Source organism: Salvelinus namaycush, chromosome 16, assembly GCF_016432855.1.
Source record: "Salvelinus namaycush isolate Seneca chromosome 16, SaNama_1.0, whole genome shotgun sequence".
Lineage (NCBI taxonomy): Eukaryota > Metazoa > Chordata > Actinopteri > Salmoniformes > Salmonidae > Salvelinus > Salvelinus namaycush.
In genome coordinates this window covers 31,509,443-31,529,428 of record NC_052322.1, presented here as the reverse complement: position 1 = coordinate 31,529,428, position 19,986 = coordinate 31,509,443, and the positions used below count along the sequence as shown (strand labels likewise).

At 46.2% G+C, this 19,986-nt stretch overlaps 1 protein-coding gene across 1 annotated transcript in view; it reads right to left on the bottom strand.

The window, feature by feature from the left end:
• LOC120061310 (cadherin-4-like) overlaps nt 1–19,986 on the bottom strand; it is a 540,424-nt gene that overhangs the window by 162,479 nt on the left and 357,959 nt on the right. The window contains exon 4 of the mRNA XM_039011027.1: nt 2,746–2,966. Coding sequence (XP_038866955.1) covers nt 2,746–2,966 — 221 coding nt within the window. The remainder of the gene's footprint in view (nt 1–2,745; nt 2,967–19,986) is intronic.

Below are 19,986 nucleotides of genomic sequence, written 5' to 3'. Positions count from 1 at the left end.
TGTGGAGGTCTACAATTTTTATTCTGAGGTCTTGGCTGATTTGATTTTCCCATGATGTCAAGCAAAGAGGCACTGAGTTTGAAGTTAGGCTTTGAAATACATCCACAGGTACACCTCCAATTGACTCCAATTATGTCATTTATCCTATCAGAAGCTTCTAAAGCCATGACATCATATTCTGGAATTTTCCAAGCTGTTTAAAGGCACAGTCAACTTAGTGTATGTAAACTTCTGACCCACTGGAATTGTGATACAGTGAATTATAAGTGAAATAATCTGTCTTTATACAATTATTGGAACAATTATTTGTGTCATGCACAAAGTAGATGTTCTAACCGACTTGCCAAAACTATAGTTTGTTAACAAGAAATTTGTGGAGTGGTTGAAAAACTAGTTTTAATGACTCCAACCTAAGTGTTTGTAAACTTCTGACTTCAAATGTATGTAAATAAGATATTTCTTATTATTTTTATTTTTTATACATTTGAACATTTAAAAAAAATCTATTTTCACTTTGTCATCATGGGGTATTGTGTCTAGATTGATGAGGAACATTTTTTATTTAATCAATTTTAGAATAAGGCTGTAACATAAAAAAATGTGGAAAGAGGGAAGGGGTCTGAATACTTTATGAATGCACTGTATACACTCTTTTAAAAAAGGGTTCCAAAAGGGTTCTAAATGGGTTCCTCAGCTGTCTCTATAGGATAACCTTTTTTGGCTCCAGGCAGAACCCCGTTCTAGGTAAAACCCTTTTGGCTTCAATGTAGATTCTTCTGTGGAAACACATACACACACTGGACAGACAGGCAAAAATGCAAACAAAAACACACTATACACAACACCCATTATTTCAGTCTTAACAATGTATCACACATGTCCCTTGACCCAGGAACACACATCCCTGACACCGAACAGATTCTTCCCTGAGGAGACTAAATCCCACACGTCATTGCACATCTCCTGTCTGTGTTCCCCTGGCTCTATTTTAACAAACCTAACACAATGATCAATCCAAATGCTGGTGTCAGAAATATTTTTGCTATTTTTACAACCACAATTATTGGCATCGTTGCTGGAGTTGGCGCGAAAGGGCTGGGTTTTGATGCATAAACAACTTGTGGGTGTGTCGAGGATTGGCTGCTTGCTGGCCAACGTGCTCCATGGCTAAATATGCTGTTGCTTCAAGTTGTGTACACTACCGGTCAGAAGTTTGAGAACACCTAACGGTTTCTTTATTTTTACTATTTTCTACATTGTAGAATAATAGTGAATACATCAAAACTATGAAATAACACACATGGAATCATGTAGTAACCAAAAAAGTGTTAAACAAATCAAAATATCTGTTATATTTGAGATTCTTCAAATAGCCACCCTTTGCCTTAATGACAGCTTTGCACACGCATGGCATTCTATCAACCAGCTTCACCTGGAATGCTTTTCCAACAGTCTTGAAGGAGTTCCCACATATGCTGAACACTTGTTGGCTGCTTTTCCTTCACTCTGCGGTCCAACTCATCCCAAACCATCTCAATTGGGTTGAGGTTGGGTGATTGTAGAGGCCAGGTCATCTGATGCAGCACTCCAACACTCTCCTTCTTGATCAAACAGCCCTTACACAGCCTGGAGGTGTTTTGGGTCATTGTCCTGTTGAAAAACAACTGATAGTCCCACTAAGCGCAAACCAGATGGGATGGTGTATCGCTGCTGAATGCTGTGGTAGCAATGCAAGTGTGCCTTGAATTCTAAATAAATCATTGACAGTGTCACCAGCAAAGCACCATCACACCTCCTCCTCCATGCTTCACGATGGGAACAATAGATGCAGAGATCATCCGTTCACAAAGACACGGCGGTTGGAACCAAAAACCGCAAATTTGGACTCCACCGGTCTAATGTCCATTTCTCGTGTTTCTTGGCCCAAGCAAGTCTCTTCTTCTTATTGGTGTCCCTTAGTAGTGGTTTCTTTGCAGCAATTCGACCATGAAGGCCTTATTCACGCAGTCTCCTCTGAACAGTTTATGTTGAGATGTGTCTGTTACTTGGACTCTGTGAAGCATTTATTTGTGCTGTAATTTCTGAGGCTGGTAACCTTTGATTATCTTCATCAGATGACACTCATAGGACTTCATGTTACACAATACATGCATGTTTTGTTTGATAAAGTTCATATTTTTATAGAAAATCTGAGTTTACATTGGCGCGTTACATTCACTAGTTCCAAAAACATCAAGTGATTTTGCATAGCCACATCGTTTCAACAGAAATACTCATCATAAATGTAGATGATAATACAATTTATACACATGGAATTATAGATATACCTCTCCTTAATGCAACCGCTGTGTCAGATTTAAAAAAAACTTTACGGAAAAAGCAACCCATGCAATAATCTGAGACAGTGCTCAGAAATATAATAAAATTATCCGCCATTTTGCAGTCAACAGAAACCAGAAAATACATGATAAATGTTTCCTTACCTTTGATGAACTTCATCAGAATGCAGTCCTAGGAATCCCAGGTCCACAATAAATGCTTGATTTGTTCGATAATGTCCGTTTTTATGTCCAATTAGCTACTTTGGTTAGCGCGTTTGGTAAACAATTCCAAAGTCACAAAGAGCGTCCACTAGTAAAAAATAGTTTTAAAAAATAGTAAAAATAAAGAAAAACATTTGAATGAGTAGGCGTGTCGAAACTTTTGACTGGTACTGTATATCTATGAACAGAGTGATTCTCATACCTGATTGCCTGGCGATGAGGGAGTGGGTTGCCCCATCAGGGCCAGTTTGACCGTGGTCTCCCACACGTGTGGACCGCTGGCAGTGACCGTGAACTGGACCGGTGCGGTCAGGCTGGTCACCTCTCTCTGGGCGTAGATGGACCCGTCAGCGCCAATGCTGAACCTGGGGTCACTGCTCTGAAAGACCACCCCCTCATTCGCCATACAGTCATCAAAACTCACTAGAGAGAGAGAGAGAGAGAGAGAGAGAGAGAGAGAGACATAATTAATGCATAGCTTTGACTGGAACTGTCATGTTTTGTCTTTTGATTATCATGTCTTGTCCCTGTGCTTCCCTTCCATTTGTCTCCCTCTGCTGGTCTTAGTAGGTTCTTTCCCTCTCTCTTCCCCTCCCTCTCTTCCTCTCTCGCTCTCTCTCTATCGTTCCGTTCCTGCTCCCAGCTGTTCCTCATTCTCCTAACTACCTCATTTAATCTTTCACACCTGTCCCCTATTTTGCCCTCTGATTAGAGTTCCTATTTCTCCCTCTGTTTTCCGCTTCTGTCCTTGTCGGATCTTTGTTTGATGTTTGCTGTTCCGTGTCCTGGTTCCGCCCTGTCGTGTTTTTGCCTTCATCAGATGCTGCGTGTGAGCAGGTGTCATCTAAGATATATCCAGGAGTACCGTTTTGTTTAAGTTTGGAATAAAGACTCTGTTTTTGTTAAGTCGCTTTTGGGTCCTCATTCATCTGCATAACAGAAAGATCCGACCAATATGGACCCAGCGACTACGGATTCTCGCAACACTGCCATCGAGATCCAGGGAGCAATGCTCGGCAGACACGAGCAGGAATTGTCTGCTGCTCGTCATGCCGTTGAGACCCTGGCCGCTCAGGTTTCCAACCTCTCAGGACAGTTTCAGAGTCTTCGTCTCGTGCCACCTGTTACTTCCTGGTCTTCCGAGTCTTCGGAACCTAGGGTTAATAACCCACCATGTTACTCTGGGCAACCCACTGAGTGCCGCTCCTTTCTGACCCAGTGTGATATTGTGTTTTCTCTCCAGCCCAACACATACTCACGAGAGAGAGCTCGGATCGCCTACGTCATATCACTCCTTACTGGTCGGGCTCGGGAGTGGGGCACAGCTATCTGGGAGGCAAGGGCTGAGTGTACTAACGATTATCAGAGCTTTAAAGAGGAGATGATACGGGTTTTTGATCGTTCAGTTTTTGGGAAGGAGGCTTCCAGGGTCCTGGCTTCCCTATGTCAAGGTGATCGATCCATAACGGATTACTCTATAGAGTTTCGCACTCTTGCTGCATCCAGTGACTGGAACGAGCCGGCGTTGCTCGCTCGTTTTCTGGAGGGACTTCACGCTGAGGTTAAGGATGAGATTCTCTCCCGGGAGGTTCCTTCCAGCGTGGACTCTTTGATTGCACTCGCCATCCGCATAGAACGACGGGTAGATCTTCGTCACCGAGCTCGTGGAAGAGAGCTCGCGTTAACGGTGTTTCCCCTCTCCGCATCTCAACCATCTTCTCCCATCAGCTCAGAGACTGAGCCCATGCAGCTGGGAGGTATTCGCATCTCGACTAAGGAGAGGGAACGGAGAATCACCAACCGCCTTTGTCTCTATTGCGGTTCTGCTGGACATTTTGTCATGTCATGTCCAGTAAAAGGCCAGAGCTCATCAGTAAGCGGAGGGCTACTGGTGAGCGCTACTACTCAGGTCTCTCCATCAAGATCCTGTACTACCTTGTCGGTCCATCTACGCTGGACCGGTTCGGCTGCTTCCTGCAGTGCCTTGATAGACTCTGGGGCTGAGGGTTGTTTTATGGACGAAGCATGGGCTCGGAAACATGACATTCCTCTCAGACAGTTAGGGAAGCCCACGCCCATGTTCGCCTTAGATGGTAGTCTTCTCCCCAGTATCAGATGTGAGACACTACCTTTAACCCTCACAGTATCTGGTAACCACAGTGAGACCATTTCCTTTTTGATTTTTCGTTCACCTTTTACACCTGTTGTTTTGGGTCATCCCTGGCTAGTATGTCATAATCCTTCTATTAATTGGTCTAGTAATTCTATCCTATCCTGGAACGTTTCTTGTCATGTGAAGTGTTTAATGTCTGCTATCCCTCCTGTGTCTTCTGTCCCCTCTACTCAGGAGGAACCTGGTGACTTGACAGGAGTGCCGGAGGAATATCATGATCTGCGCACGGTCTTCAGTCGGTCCAGAGCCAGCTCCCTTCCTCCTCACCGGTCGTATGATTGTTGTATTGATCTCCTTCCGGGGACCACTCCCCCTCGGGGTAGACTTTACTCTCTGTCGGCTCCCGAACGTAAGGCTCTCGAGGATTATCTGTCTGTTTCTCTCAACGCCGGTACCGTGGTGCCTTCTTCCTCTCCCGCCGGAGCGGGGTTTTTCTTTGTTAAGAAGAAGGACGGTACTCTGCGCCCCTGTGTGGATTATCGAGGGCTGAATGACATAACGGTTAAGAATCGTTATCCGCTTCCCCTTATGTCGTCAGCCTTCGAGATGCTGCAGGGAGCCAGGTTCTTTACTAAGTTGGACCTTCGTAACGCTTACCATCTCGTACGCATCAGAGAGGGGGACGAGTGGAAAACGGCGTTTAACACTCCGTTAGGGCATTTTGAATACCGGGTTCTGCCGTTCGGTCTCTCTAATGCTCCAGCGGTCTTTCAGGCATTAGTCAATGATGTACTGAGAGACATGCTGAACATCTTTGTTTTCGTTTACCTTGACGATATCCTGATTTTTTTCACCGTCACTCGAGATTCATGTTCAGCACGTTCGACGTGTACTCCAGCGCCTTTTAGAGAATTGTCTCTACGTGAAGGCTGAGAAGTGTGCCTTTCATGTCTCCTCTGTCACTTTTCTTGGTTCTGTTATTTCCGCTGAAGGCATTCAGATGGATCCCGCTAAGGTCCAGGCTGTCAGCGATTGGCCCGTCCCTAAGTCACGTGTCGAGTTGCAGCGCTTTCTCGGTTTCGCTAATTTCTATCGGCGTTTCATTCGTAATTTCGGTCAAGTGGCTGCCCCTCTCACAGCTCTGACTTCTGTCAAGACTTGCTTTAAGTGGTCCGGTTCCGCCCAGGGAGCTTTTGATCTCCTCAAGAAGCGTTTTACATCCGCTCCTATCCTTGTTACTCCTGACGTCACTAAACAATTTATTGTCGAGGTTGACGCTTCAGAGGTGGGCGTGGGAGCCATTCTGTCCCAGCGCTTCCAGTCTGACGATAAGGTTCATCCTTGCGCTTACTTTTCTCATCGCCTGTCGCCATCGGAACGCAACTATGATGTGGGTAACCGCGAACTGCTCGCTATCCGCTTAGCCATAGGCGAATGGCGACAGTGGTTGGAGGGGGCGACCGTTCCTTTTGTCGTTTGGACTGACCATAAGAACCTTGAGTACATCCGTTCTGCCAAACGACTTAATGCACGTCAAGCTCGTTGGGCGTTGTTTTTCGCTCGTTTCGAGTTCGTGATTTCCTATCGCCCGGGGAATAAGAACACCAAGCCTGATGCCTTATCCCGTCTCTTTAGTTCTTCTGTGGTTTCTACCGACCCCGAGGGGATTCTCCCTGAAGGGCGTGTTGTCGGGTTGACTGTCTGGGGAATTGAGAGACAGGTAAAGCAAGCGCTCACTCACACTGCGTCGCCGCGCGCTTGTCCTAGTAACCTTCTGTTTGTTCCTGTCCCTACTCGTCTGGCTGTTCTTCAGTGGGCTCATTCTGCCAAGTTAGCTGGCCACCCCGGTGTTCGGGGTACGCTTGCTTCTATTCGCCAGCGGTTTTGGTGGCCTACTCAGGAGCGGGACACGCGCCGTTTCGTGGCTGCTTGTTCGGACTGCGCGCAGACTAAGTCAGGTAACTCTCCTCCTGCCGGTCGTCTCAGACCGCTTCCCATTCCTTCTCGACCATGGTCTCACATCGCCTTAGACTTTATTACCGGTCTGCCTTCGTCTGCGGGGAAGACTGTGATTCTTACGGTTATCGATAGGTTCTCTAAGGCGGCACATTTCATTCCCCTCGCTAAGCTTCCTTCCGCTAAGGAGACGGCACAAATCATCATTGAGAATGTGTTCAGAATTCATGGCCTCCCGTTAGACGCCGTTTCAGACAGAGGTCCGCAATTCACGTCACAGTTTTGGAGGGAGTTCTGTCGTTTGATCGGTGCTTCCGTCAGTCTCTCTTCCGGGTTTCATCCCCAGTCTAACGGTCAAGCAGAAAGGGCCAATCAGTCGATTGGTCGCATTTTACGCAGCCTTTCGTTTCGAAACCCTGCGTCTTGGGCAGAACAGCTCCCCTGGGCTGAGTACGCTCACAACTCGCTTCCTTCGTCTGCTACAGGGCTATCTCCGTTTCAGAGTAGTCTTGGTTACCAGCCTCCTCTGTTCTCGTCCCAGCTCGCCGAGTCCAGCGTTCCCTCCGCTCAGGCTTTTGTCCAACGTTGTGAGCGCACTTGGAGGAGGGTCAGGTCTGCACTTTGCCGTTACAGGGCGCAGACTGTGAGAGCCGCCAATAAACGTAGGATTAAGAGTCCTAGGTATTGTCGCGGTCAGAGAGTGTGGCTTTCCACTCGTAACCTTCCCCTTACGACAGCTTCTCGCAAGTTGACTCCGCGGTTCATTGGTCCGTTCCGTGTCTCTCAGGTCGTCAATCCTGTCGCTGTGCGACTGCTTCTTCCGCGACATCTTCGTCGCGTCCACCCTGTCTTCCATGTCTCTTGTGTCAAGCCTTTTCTTCGCGCTCCCGTTCGTCTTCCCTCCCCCCCTCCCGTCCTTGTCGAGGGCGCACCTATTTACAAGGTACGGAAGATCATGGACATGCGTTCTCGGGGACGTGGTCACCAGTACTTAGTGGATTGGGAGGGTTACGGTCCTGAGGAGAGGAGTTGGGTTCCATCTCGGGACGTGCTGGACCGTTCGTTGATTAATGATTTCCTCCGTTGCCGCCAGGGTTCCTCCTCGAGTGCGCCAGGAGGCGCTCGGTGAGTGGGGGGGTACTGTCATGTTTTGTCTTTTGATTATCATGTCTTGTCCCTGTGCTTCCCTTCCATTTGTCTCCCTCTGCTGGTCTTAGTAGGTTCTTTCCCTCTCTCTTCCCCTCCCTCTCTTCCTCTCTCGCTCTCTCTCTATCGTTCCGTTCCTGCTCCCAGCTGTTCCTCATTCTCCTAACTACCTCATTTAATCTTTCACACCTGTCCCCTATTTTGCCCTCTGATTAGAGTTCCTATTTCTCCCTCTGTTTTCCGCTTCTGTCCTTGTCGGATCTTTGTTTGATGTTTGCTGTTCCGTGTCCTGGTTCCGCCCTGTCGTGTTTTTGCCTTCATCAGATGCTGCGTGTGAGCAGGTGTCATCTAAGATATATCCAGGAGTACCGTTTTGTTTAAGTTTGGAATAAAGACTCTGTTTTTGTTAAGTCGCTTTTGGGTCCTCATTCATCTGCATAACAGGAACATATTCTTAATACTACTAATACATGGTCCGCATTATCATATGTGAATGATTATTCATTCATGGTCGTGGATACCATCCATGCTTATTCAATAAAAGGTTATGAATACAGCAGTGTGATATTTTGCACTGAGCTGTTTGATGTTGTCTCCCCTCCCCTCCCCTCCATACATCCTCATCTCTCCCCCCTGCCTGCCTGTCTTTTTGTGGATTTAACCCAGACATTACGTTTGGAGAAATAGCAATGATAATGTCACAACTTTACTAAAGGAACAGGGTAGAAATAGAGGAGAGAATGAGTTGTGGTTCAAGTTAACATCTCAACCTCTCTGTTGGAGAGTGAAGAATAGGCGTATATACTGTACCGCAAACACAGTGGTGCCTTATTGATATTATAAACTGGTTACCAATGTAATTAGAGCAGTAAAAATACATGTTTTGTCACACCCGTGGTATACGGTCTGATATACCATTCAGGGCTCGAACCACCCAGTTACTCCACAAAACACAATGTAGACATCAATCAGCATTCAGGGTTCGAACCACCCAGTTTATAATATATATCAAATACATATTATAGCCTACTACACAAATTATAGCGTACTATACAATATATTATAACCTACTATACAATATATTATAACCTACAATACACTATATTATTGCCTACTATACAATATATTCTAACCTACTATACAATATATTATAGCCTACTATACAATACTTATAGTGCTTCTACACCTGCATTGCTTGCTGTTTGAGGTTTTAGGCTGGGTTTCTGTACAGCACTTCGAGATATTAGCTGATGTACGAAGGGCTATATAAAATAAAAAATAAAAAAAATAAACTTGATTTGATTATAGAATCAGAACACAGACATACTGTACATGTAAAGACCAAGATACAAATATGCCAATGGAATGGACATTGGTCTGTAAGGTCTTGTACGCTGGCCATGGAAACAGGGCAAATAAACCCTCCACACTTATTCTATTCATAACAAATACAATACAGTGTTCAGAGAATGGGATACGAAATGACCCGTATCAAAACTGTTTAGATTTATGTTAATGATACGTATTATCTATATTCAATACAGTCTTCTTGTAATTCCCTGAGAGAGAGAGAGAGAGAGAGAGAGAGAGTGTGAGAGAGAGAGAGAGAGAGAGAGAGAGAGAGAGAGAGAGAGAGAGAGAGAGAGAGAGAGAGAGAGAGGGAGAGGGAGAGGGAGAGGGAGAGTGTGTCTATATCCAGTTTCACTAATTACACACAATCATTAAAAAGAGGCAGTGGAACAGCTTATTAGACAGAAGCAGAGATTGAATGAAACTCGAAACCCAACTATGAGTCTGAACCTCCCGACTCCACAGCTGACTGAACACACTATTGACTCCAACCACAGGCTAATATGCAGCAAATTAGCATGAAATTGAGAAAATGTCCTTATCCTTCACCTCCCTGAAAAACTAAACAATTGAGGGAGGAGGGAGGGAACGAGATTCAGTTACTCCACATAACACAATGTAGACATCAAATCAAAGAAGAAGAATGCCTCGTCATAAAGACAACATATTGTCTTGCAAATGAATTTGTTATTATCTTTATGGGTTCTATTATGGGTTCATTATTCTGTGTCCAAACACTTTCCCACCAGCTACAGACCCCTGGAAGAACCAAGCTGTTGTTCTCTGTCTTCGGCCCACCACCAACACATCCATGCCTCCACACCCATCTCCAAGCCCAAGGACAAGGGCAGTCAACTTACACTGAGTGTACAAAACATCAGGAACGTCTTCCTAATATTGAGTTGTACCACCTCCCCCCTTTCTCTTTTGCACTCAGAGCAGCCTCAATTCTTCGGGGCATGGACTCTACAAGGTATCTAAAGCGTTCCACAGGGATGCTGGCCCATGTTGACTCCTATGCTTCCCAAGGTTGTCAAGTTGGCTGGATGTCCTTTGGGTGGTGGACAATTCTTGATACACACAGGAAACTGTTGAGCATAAAAAACCCAGCAACATTGCAGTTCTTGACACAAAACGGTGCCTGGCACCAACTATAATATCCTGTTCAAAGGCACCCTCTGAATGGCACACATACACAATCCATGTCTCAATTGTCTCAAGGCTTAAAAATCCTTCTTTAACCTGTCTCCTCCCGTTCATCTACACAGGTTGAAGTGGATTGTGACATCAATAAGGGATCATAGCTTTCACCTGGATTCATCTGATCAGTCTATAATGGAAATAGTAGATTTTCTTAATGTTTTGTACACTCAGTGTCTCGTTCTGTCTCTCTACCTCCCTCTTTTCTCTCTCTGTTCTCTCTCGCTCTCCCTCCCTCCTTCCCAGGGATCACAGTGTCTAGACAGCATCTTGAGAGAAACCTTGGGCTGAAGGATGTAACTCACCATTCTGTTCACTCACCAGATTTCCATCCCACAGCCACCTCCACCACTACAACAACTGAACCAGGGCTCCATGTGCAGTACAGTATAAACTATATTTTAGTACTAATGCTGTTCCCTCTCCCTCCTCTGGGCCCAGTGGTGGTGATGTATGTGTTATAACATCATTAACCCTCTCTCTGAAACTGAGCCCAGACAAAATATGACTCAGTCTTTGCCTGGCAACAGGTGTTGTCTAAGGACAGGCGCCCCAGTCTAGACTGTGGTGTTAGGAGAACTGAAGAGGGTACTGTAAATTACTAAGAGAGAAAGGAAAAAACAGCAGTAGCCCTGTGCTTTGTGATACAACAGAGTCCCGAGTCCCATGTCTCTGTCCACCATAAAAATCAGTATATCTCAACACATTCAACACTCTCTCTCCCTGCCCTTACTCTTCCCCTTTCTCTCAGTTCTCTATCTCTTTCTCTTCTCTCTGATCTCTCTCTTTCTTCTCTGTCTGTTTTCTATTCAGCATCTCTCCACTCTGGCAGAGAGTCGTTTTTGGACAAACAAACGCTACAGTTGGCAAACAACGCTGATACCGTTTGGAAAGCTGCCTGATTATATTAGTAAAGAGGAAGTTATATTCAAATTCAAAAATGTTTTATTGCAATGACAAGTGCCCATGTATCGATGCAACAGTCAAATATGTGCATATAAAGAGCAGCAGGTGGTCTCGCCCTCTTTTTCTCTCTCTTGTTTTCTCTCTCTCCTCTCTCTCTCTCTATCCCCCTTTCTCTCTCTCCATCTCTATCTCTCTCTGGGCACAGAGCCAGTGGTGCAGTAGTATTGCAGGTGTGGTTGGCAGCCTTATACAGAAGAACCACAGAGAAAGGGAGGGAGAGCTTAGCAATCTGATAGACTTGCATGTGTGTGTGTGTTTGAGTGTAGGGGGGTCATTCCAGCCCTTTGGTGGACTGCATGGGGACTTAACTCAGACGTGCTAATAGGCAGGTGTGTATAAAGCCTTCACCTGGTATACTAGCTCACCTTCACAGCCCTTATATCCACCCTAATACATTCCCTGTGTTCCAATGCCAGAAGCCTAAAAAACAAAGGAAAGAGGAAACTCTCTTTCCCTTCTTACCTACAATCTCCCTTCCGGCATTCTGGAGAGGCATGTGGAGGAGGGCCTCTGAACTGGCTGATTACACTTCGGTTGTACCTCTGTCATGAGCTTTGTTAGATTTGAGAGTTGTTTTTGCATTGGGTTTACACAGTGCATCTCTGTGTGTTCATAAAGTCACAACATGGCCAAAGGAGAGCTGTATGAGAAGCTGTCTGCTGGATGTGTCAAAACCAGCTGAACAAGCGCCACTGCTACCTGCCAATATCTCCCTCTTTTTTCTCTGTGTGGAGCCCTTCACCTTTCTCTCTCTCCATCCCCAACGGAGGCAACCTCATTTGTTCCTTTGTCTCTCTCTCTTCAGTTGTATCTCTATGTGTGACAGAGGTAGAGTGCATCTGTGTATGTGTTTGTGCGTGTGTTTGCCAGATTGTCTGTCTGTCCCGTGGTGACAAAAGCTAAACAAAAATATTCTGAGACAACAACCAAAACAATCTACATGAGTGATAGGCCAAGTATCCAATTGGAATACCCAGAGGTACCTAGAGGCACATATTGTTGGAACAATCAGAAATAAAAGAACACTGCTACTCCAGTTCGATGTCAGCAGCCCCTCAGCCCCCGATACACAGCGCACCACACACACACCCCTCCCTCACACACAAACACACACTTATACAAAACTCCAAAGAGTGCCACTTCTTAACGGTTATGTCGGGTCGATAGCAGAATGAGAGAGATTATAAAAATCTGCCCACAACAGCGGCACTGAAGCCCAATGGTCCACTTCACTGCTGCACATAAACAAGCCCTCTAAAGCTGGACGGTGCTCTGCATTGATCGGACAAAAAAGACCCAACTCCCACAGTGCCAAAGCAGCTAGTGCTCAATCGCTAAAACCGCTAACCCAGAAGGCAGTCACTCAGAGCAGTCACGGTAATAAACTGCTATGGCTACAGCTACGCTACAAATGTTCCATCCCCAGGGTTGAATCTATTTTATTCCTCCTCCAACAATATTCCTTTGGAGAGAATAAAAGGAGAAGGTTGGGAAAGGTTTAAGGGGGTTGCTTCAGTGGACATGCAGGCATGTCAGAATAATGTGTGAAGGAACCGCTCTCTCTCTCTCTCTCTCTCTCTCTCTCTCTCTCTCTCTCTCTCTCTCTCTCTCTCTCTCATTCAATTCAAGGGGCTTTATTGGCATTGGCAGTTCATAAGGAATAGAGACATTTCAAGTGTAATGTTATGACTATATACAGTATTGCAACGATGTGCAAATAGTGAAAGTACAAAAGGGAAAATAAATAAACATAAATATGGGTTGTATTTACAATGGTGTTTGTTCTTCGCTGGTTGCCCTTCACAAATCTTGCTGCTGTGATGGCACATTGTGGTATTTCACCCAGTAGATATGGGAGTTTATTAAAATTTGATTTGTTTTCAAATTCTTTGTGGGTCTGCGTAATCTGAGGGAAATTAGTGTCTCTAATATGCTCATACATTTGGCAGAAGGTCAGGAAGTGCAGCTCAGTTTCCACCTCATTTTGTGGGCAATGTACACATAGCCTGTCTTCTCTTGATAGCCAGGTCTGCCTACGGCGGCCTCTCTCAATAGCAAGGCCGTGCTCACTGAGATTGTACAAAGTTTTCTTTAATTTTGGGTCAGTCACAGTGGTCAGGTGTTCTGTCACTGTGTACTCTCTGTTTAGGTCCAAATAGCATTCTAGTTTGCTCTGTTTTTTTGATAATTCTTTCCAATGTGTAAAGTAATTATCTTTTTGTTTTCTCATGATTTGGTTGGGTATAATTGTGTTGCTGTCCTGGGGCTCTGTGGGATCTGTTGTGTTTGTGAAAAGAGCCCAAGGACCAGCTTGCTTGGTGGACTCTTCTCCAGGTTCATCTCTGTAGGTGATGGCTTAGTTATGGAAGGTTTGGGAATCACTTCCTTTTAGGAGGCTGCAGAATTTAACGTCTCTTTTCTGGATTTTGATAATTCGCGGGTATCGGCCTAATTCGTGGCATGCATTATATGGTGTTTTACGTTGTACAATGAGGATATTTTTGCAGAAATCTGCATGCAGTCTCAATTTGGTGTTTGCCCCTGTTTGTGCTCTATGGCAACGGTGTCCAGATGGAATTTGTATTCGTGGTCCTAGCAACTGGATATTTTTTGGAACACCATTATTTTTGTTTTACAGGTCTGACAGAATCTGTGCAGAAGATCTAGGTGCTGCTGTAGGCCGTACTTGGTTGGGGACAGAAGCACCACATCATCAGCAAACAGTAGACATTTGACTTGAGATTCTAGTAGGGTGAGGCCGGGTGCTGCAGACTTCTTTAGTGCCCTCGCCAATTTGTTGATTTACAGTGCATTCGGAAAGTATTCAGATCCCTTGACTTTTTCCACATTTTGTTACATTACAGCCTTATTCTAAAATGTATTAAATTATTTTTTCTCATCAATCTACACACAATACCCCATAATGACAAAGTGATAACATGTTTTTAGAAATGTTTGAAAATGTATAAAAAAACAAAAACTGAAATACCTTATTTACATAAGTATTCAGATTCTTTGCTATGAGACTCGAAATTGTAATGTAACAAATGTAACAAAATGTGGAAAAAGTCAAGGGGTCTGAATACTTACCGAATGCACCGCATACTGTATGTTGAAGGGTGTGGGGTTCAAGCTGCATCCCTGTCTCATCCCACGGCCCTGTGGAAATAAATGTGTGTGTTTGCCAATTTTAACCTCACACTTGCTGTTTGTGTACGTGGATTTATAATATCGGATGTTTTTACCCCAACACCGCTTTCCATCAATTTGGGGGGGGCACACGGGGAGATTGGAGGAGTCAGGTTGGAGACCTGAGCCAACTCCCCGTGCTTACCGGGTGGAGCGTCGTACTGGTCAGGCACCGTGTTATGCGGTGGAGCGCACGGTGTCTCCAGTGCATGTTCACAGCCCGGTACGTTACATCGCAGCTCCTCGCATCGGCCGGGCGAGAGTGGGCATCGAGCCAGGACGGAGTGTGCCAGCCCTGCTCTCCAGGCCTCCAGTGCGCGTCCTCGGCCCGGGTTATCCTGTGCCAGCTCTGCGCACTGTGACTCCAGTGCGTCTGCACAGCCCAGTGCGTCCTATGCCTGCGCCACGCACGTGCAGGGCCAAAGTCACCATACAGCCAGGACGGGTTGTGCAGGCTCTTTGCTCGAGACCTCCAGTGCGCCTCCACGGCCCAGTGTATCCGGTGCCTCGGCCAAGGACAAGGCCTCCTGCATGTCTCCCCAGCCTGCTGAGTCCTGTGCCTGTGCTAAGCCCTAACCCTCCTGCATGTCTCCCCAGCCTGGTGAGTCCTGTGCCTTCTCCCAGAGACAGGCCTCCTGTGTGTCTCTCCACTCCAGTGATGATCCATGGCACGAAGCCTCCAGTGATGATCCATGTCAAGAAGCCTCCAGTGATGATCCATGGCACGAAGCCTCCAGTGATGATCCATGGCACGAAGCCTCCAGTGATGATCCATGGCACAAAGCCTCCAGTGATGATCCATGGCACAAAGCCTCCAGTGAAAATCCATGGCACGAAGCCTCCAGTGAGGAGATATGGCACGAGGCCTCCAGCGACACCCTTCAGTCCGGAGCCTCCAGCGACGCCCTCTAGTCCGGAGCCTCCAGCGTCGCCCTCTAGTCCGGAGCCTCCAGCGACGCCCTTCAGCCCGGAGCCTCTAGCGACGCCCTCTAGTCCGGAGCCTCCAGCGTGGCCCTCTAGTCCGGAGCCTCCAGCGACGCCCTCTAGTCCGGAGCCTCCAGCGACGCTCTCTAGTCCGGAGCAGCCAGAGTCTCCCTCCTGTCCGGAGCAGCCAGAGTCTCCCTCCTGTCCGGAGCAGCCAGAGTCTCCCTCCTGTCCGGAGCAGCCAGAGTCTCCCTCGTGTCCGGAGCAGCCAGAGTCTCCCTCCTGTCCGGAGCAGCCAGAGTCTCCCTCCGGTCCGGAGCAGCCAGAGTCTCCCTCCTGTCCGGAGCAGCCAGAGTCTCCCTCCTGTCCGGGGCAGCCAGAGTCTCCCTCCTGTCCGGAGCAGCCAGAGTCTCCCTCCTGTCCGGAGCAGCCAGAGTCTCCCTCCTGTCCGGAGCAGCCAGAGTCTCCCTCGTGTCCGGAGCAGCCAGAGTCTCCCTCCTGTCCGGAGCAGCCAGAGTCGCCCTCCTGTCCGGAGCTGCCAGAGTCGCCCTCCTGTCTGGGGCACGCTGCTAGGGTCCACAGTCCGGGGTTGGTGGCGAGGGTCCCCACTCTAGAGGCGCCACCTAAGTGGGCCAAGCCAGAGGTGGAGCGGGGTCTACGTCCCGCACCAGAGCCGCCACCGCGGTGAAATGCCCACCCAGACCCTCCCCTATAGGTTCAGGTCTTGTGGCCGGAGTCCGCACCTTTGGGGGGGGGGGGGGGGGGGGGGGTACTGTCACGCCCTGACCTTAGTTGCTTTTTTATGTCTCTATTTTGGTTTGGTCAGGGCGTGAGTTGGGGTGGGCATTCTATGTTTTGTTCTATGTTTTGTATTTCTAGGTGTTTGGCCTGGTGTGGTTCTCAATCAGAGGCAGCTGTCATTCGTTGTCTCTGATTGAGAACCATACTTAGCCTCATTCCCACCTGTGCTTGGTGGGTAGTTGTTTTCTGTTTTGTGTATTGCACCTTGCAGAACTGTTCGTTTGTCGTTTTGTTGTTTTTGTTCAAGTGTTCGTATTAAAAGTATTATGAATACTTACCACACCTTGGTCCTCTTCTCCTTCTCCCGACGACGTGCGTTACAGTTGTCTAGAAGGCATGTAATTAGTTGTTACCTAATTGTTTTTGGGAGGTTTCTACACTACTTTCCTTCCATCTATGGCATTTGTTAATATTATGCAGCTCTTTAGGCTTTGATGCCTCATGATTGAGTATTGCTCTGTTCAAGTAGACTGATATTTTGCTGTGATCTGATAGGGTTGTGAGTGGGCTGACTGAACACTCTGGGAGACTCTTGGTTGAGGTCAGTGATAAAGTAATCTACAGTACTACTGCCAAGGGATGAGCTGTAGGTGTACCTACTCTAAGAGTCCCCTAAAAGCCTACCATTGACTATATACAGACCAGTATGCGACAGAGCTGCAGGAGTTTTTTTAACCTGTTTTTGTTGGTTGTTTTGTAATAGTTGTGTCTAGGGGGGCATATTTGGGAGGGAATTCTGTCACCTTGAGGTAGGTGTTTTTTGACCTACAGGTAGGTGTTGTGCTAAGAGTGTCAGGTTCTTGTCCAGTTCTGGAATTTAGGTCACCACAGACTAGTACATGTCCCTGGGCCTGGAAATGGTTGATCTCCCCCTCTAGGATGGAGAAGCTGTCATCATTAAAATATGGGGATTCTATTGGGGGGGGGGGGGGGGGGGGATATAGATAGCACACATTAGGACATTTTTCTTTGTTGAGATAATTTCCTTATTAATTTCTAACCAGATGTAAAATGTTCCTGTTTTGACTAATTTAATAGAGGGGGTTAGGTCTGCTCTATACCAAATGGTGGATGGGACTACCAGCTCTCTGTAACCTAGAGGGCAACCAGTGGGTCCACCTCCTCTATACCATGTTACTTGCAGGATCACAAAGTCTGTATTTCTGATTTCTTTGGTGAAGTCCAGGTTCCTGCTCTTTAGGCCAAAGACAGATGACCTCAGGCCTTGGATATTCCAGGATGAGATAGTGAAGACTATTAAGTGTGAGTAGAGCCTGCTGAGCATCTGGTACATGCCATTGGCTTGGGCTAGTGTAAGAGTGGGGATTGGGCCTGTTTACCTGCTCCCGGCCTGGGCTTAAGTGTGACCATTCTATGTATCTGTGGTTCGTCATGTAGGTTGAGAGGGGTGTATCTTGGAGAAAAAAAATCTTTGTACTTTTCTGTTGTCACTTTCAATGGTTCATTAGAGATAGCGCATCATTGAAAGTCAAATGCTATAGCTAAGCTCTTATTATTAAAAATGTTTTTTAAGTATAACTCTGACTGGTGTGTGAAGTTTGTTTCTCCTCATTTGGTAAATACAGAAATAAGCCACCACAGGCTTTGACACTTTGCAAACTATTACAGACTACAAAGGGAAGCACAGACGAGAGCTGCCCAGTGACACGAACCTACCAGACAAGCTAAATAACTTATATGTTCGCTTCGAGGCAAGTAACACTGAAACATGCATGAGAGCATCAGCTGTTCCGGACGACTGTGTGATCACGCTCTCCACAGCCGATGTGAGTAAGACCTTTAAAGAGATCAACATACACAAAACCTCAGGGCCAGACGGATTACCAGGATGTGTACTCCGAGCATGCGCTGACCAACTGGCAAGTGTCTTCACTGACATTTTCAACCTCTCCCTGTCTGAGTCTGTAATACCAACATGTTTCAAGCAGACCACCATAGTCCCTGTGCCCAAGAACACAAAGGTAACCTGCCTAAATGACTACCGACCCGTAGCACTCACGTCTGTAGCCATGAAATGCTTTGTAAGGCTGGTCATGGCTCACATCAACACCATTATCCCAGAAACCCTAGACCCACTCTAATTTGCATATGTGAGAATGCTATTCATTGTCTACAGCTCAGCATTCAACATCATAGTACCCTCAAAGCTCATCACTAAGCTAAGGACCCTGGGACCTCTTGTCAATATAGGGGGTGCTGTTTCAACTTTGTAAAATATCGTTCTCAAATTAAACTGCCTCGTACTCAATTCTTGCTCGTACAATATGCATATTATTATTACTATTGGATAGAAAACACTCTCTAGTTTCTAAAACCGTTTGAACTATTTCTCTGAGTGAAACAGAACTCATTCTGCAGCACATTTCCTGTCAGGGAGTGAGATTTCAGAAATCGAGGTCCCTGTTCTGAGGTCAGTTTATAAGTCCCCATTTACATTTTTACATTTTTAGTCATTTAGCAGACGCTCTTATCCACAGCGACTTACAGTAGAGTGCATACATTTTTATTACATTTTACATACTGAGACAAGGATATCCCTACCGGCCAAACCCTCCCTAACCCGGACGACGCTATGCCAATTGTGCGTCGCCCCACGGACCTCCCGGTTGCGGCCGGCTGCGACAGAGCCTGGGCGCGAACCCAGCCCAGCCTGGGCGCGAACCCAGAGACTCTGGTGGCGCAGCTAGCACTGCGATGCAGTGCCCTAGACCACAAGGGTGGCGATGTAAGCCATCGGGCTACATGCACTGCATACGTCTTCCTCTAGATGTCAGTAAGCGGGGAGAATTTGAATGGAGTGGATTGCGCAATCTGGGACCTTATATAAGACCGTGGAACGGAAGTACCGTCCTTTTCAACGGTGCGCCTGGCGCAAGAAGACATCACAATGGCGTCCTGCAAACGCTTTCGTTTTAGTAGTTCTATATCTCCGGTCATGTTTTTATTCGTTATAGGTGTTAAAGACATCATAAGGTAGTTAATTTAAACCGACTTATAGCAGTTTATAGCAGTTTATTGCGATTTTCTGGGATTTCTTTGTCATGCGCTTTCACGAGTTGGACACCTCTCCAGTTGGTGGCTAACATTAGCGGCTATTTCGACCGGACAAGAGGACATCTTTCAACCCAAAGACGATTGTTCTGGAGAAAGGACACCTTGCCCAAGATTCTGATGGAAGCTCAGCTAATAGTAAGCAGTCTTTATGCTGTTAATTCGTACTTATGTTGACAAATGTTAAATAATAATTCCGCCATGAATTATGGGGCGGTCTCGCTTTAGCGCACGCTGTTTTGCGCAGTAACGTTAATTTTAAAAATCTAACCCAGCGATTGCATTAAGAACTAATTTATCTTTCATTTGCTGTCCAACTTGTATTTTTTAGTCAAGTTTATGAATAGTTTTCGAATAGAATAGGTGCCTTTCCCAAGATTTCTCCTGACATTTTCTTTGCAGCTTGGCTACTTTTCTCATTGTATAACCACGATTTGTGCCGCTAAATATGCACATTTTCGAACAAACTCTATATGCATTGTGTAATATGATGTTATAGGACTGTCATCTGAAGAATTCTGAGAAGGTTAGTGAAAAAATTAATATATTTTGGTGGTTTATACGTAATCGCTATGTTTGGCTTGAATCAATGCTGTTGTGATGTTTGCTATTGTGGTATGCTAATATAACGCTATATTGTGTTTTCGCTGTAAAACACTTAGAAAATCTGAAATATTGTCTGGATTCACAAGATCTGTGTCTTTCAATTGCTGTACGCTGTGTATT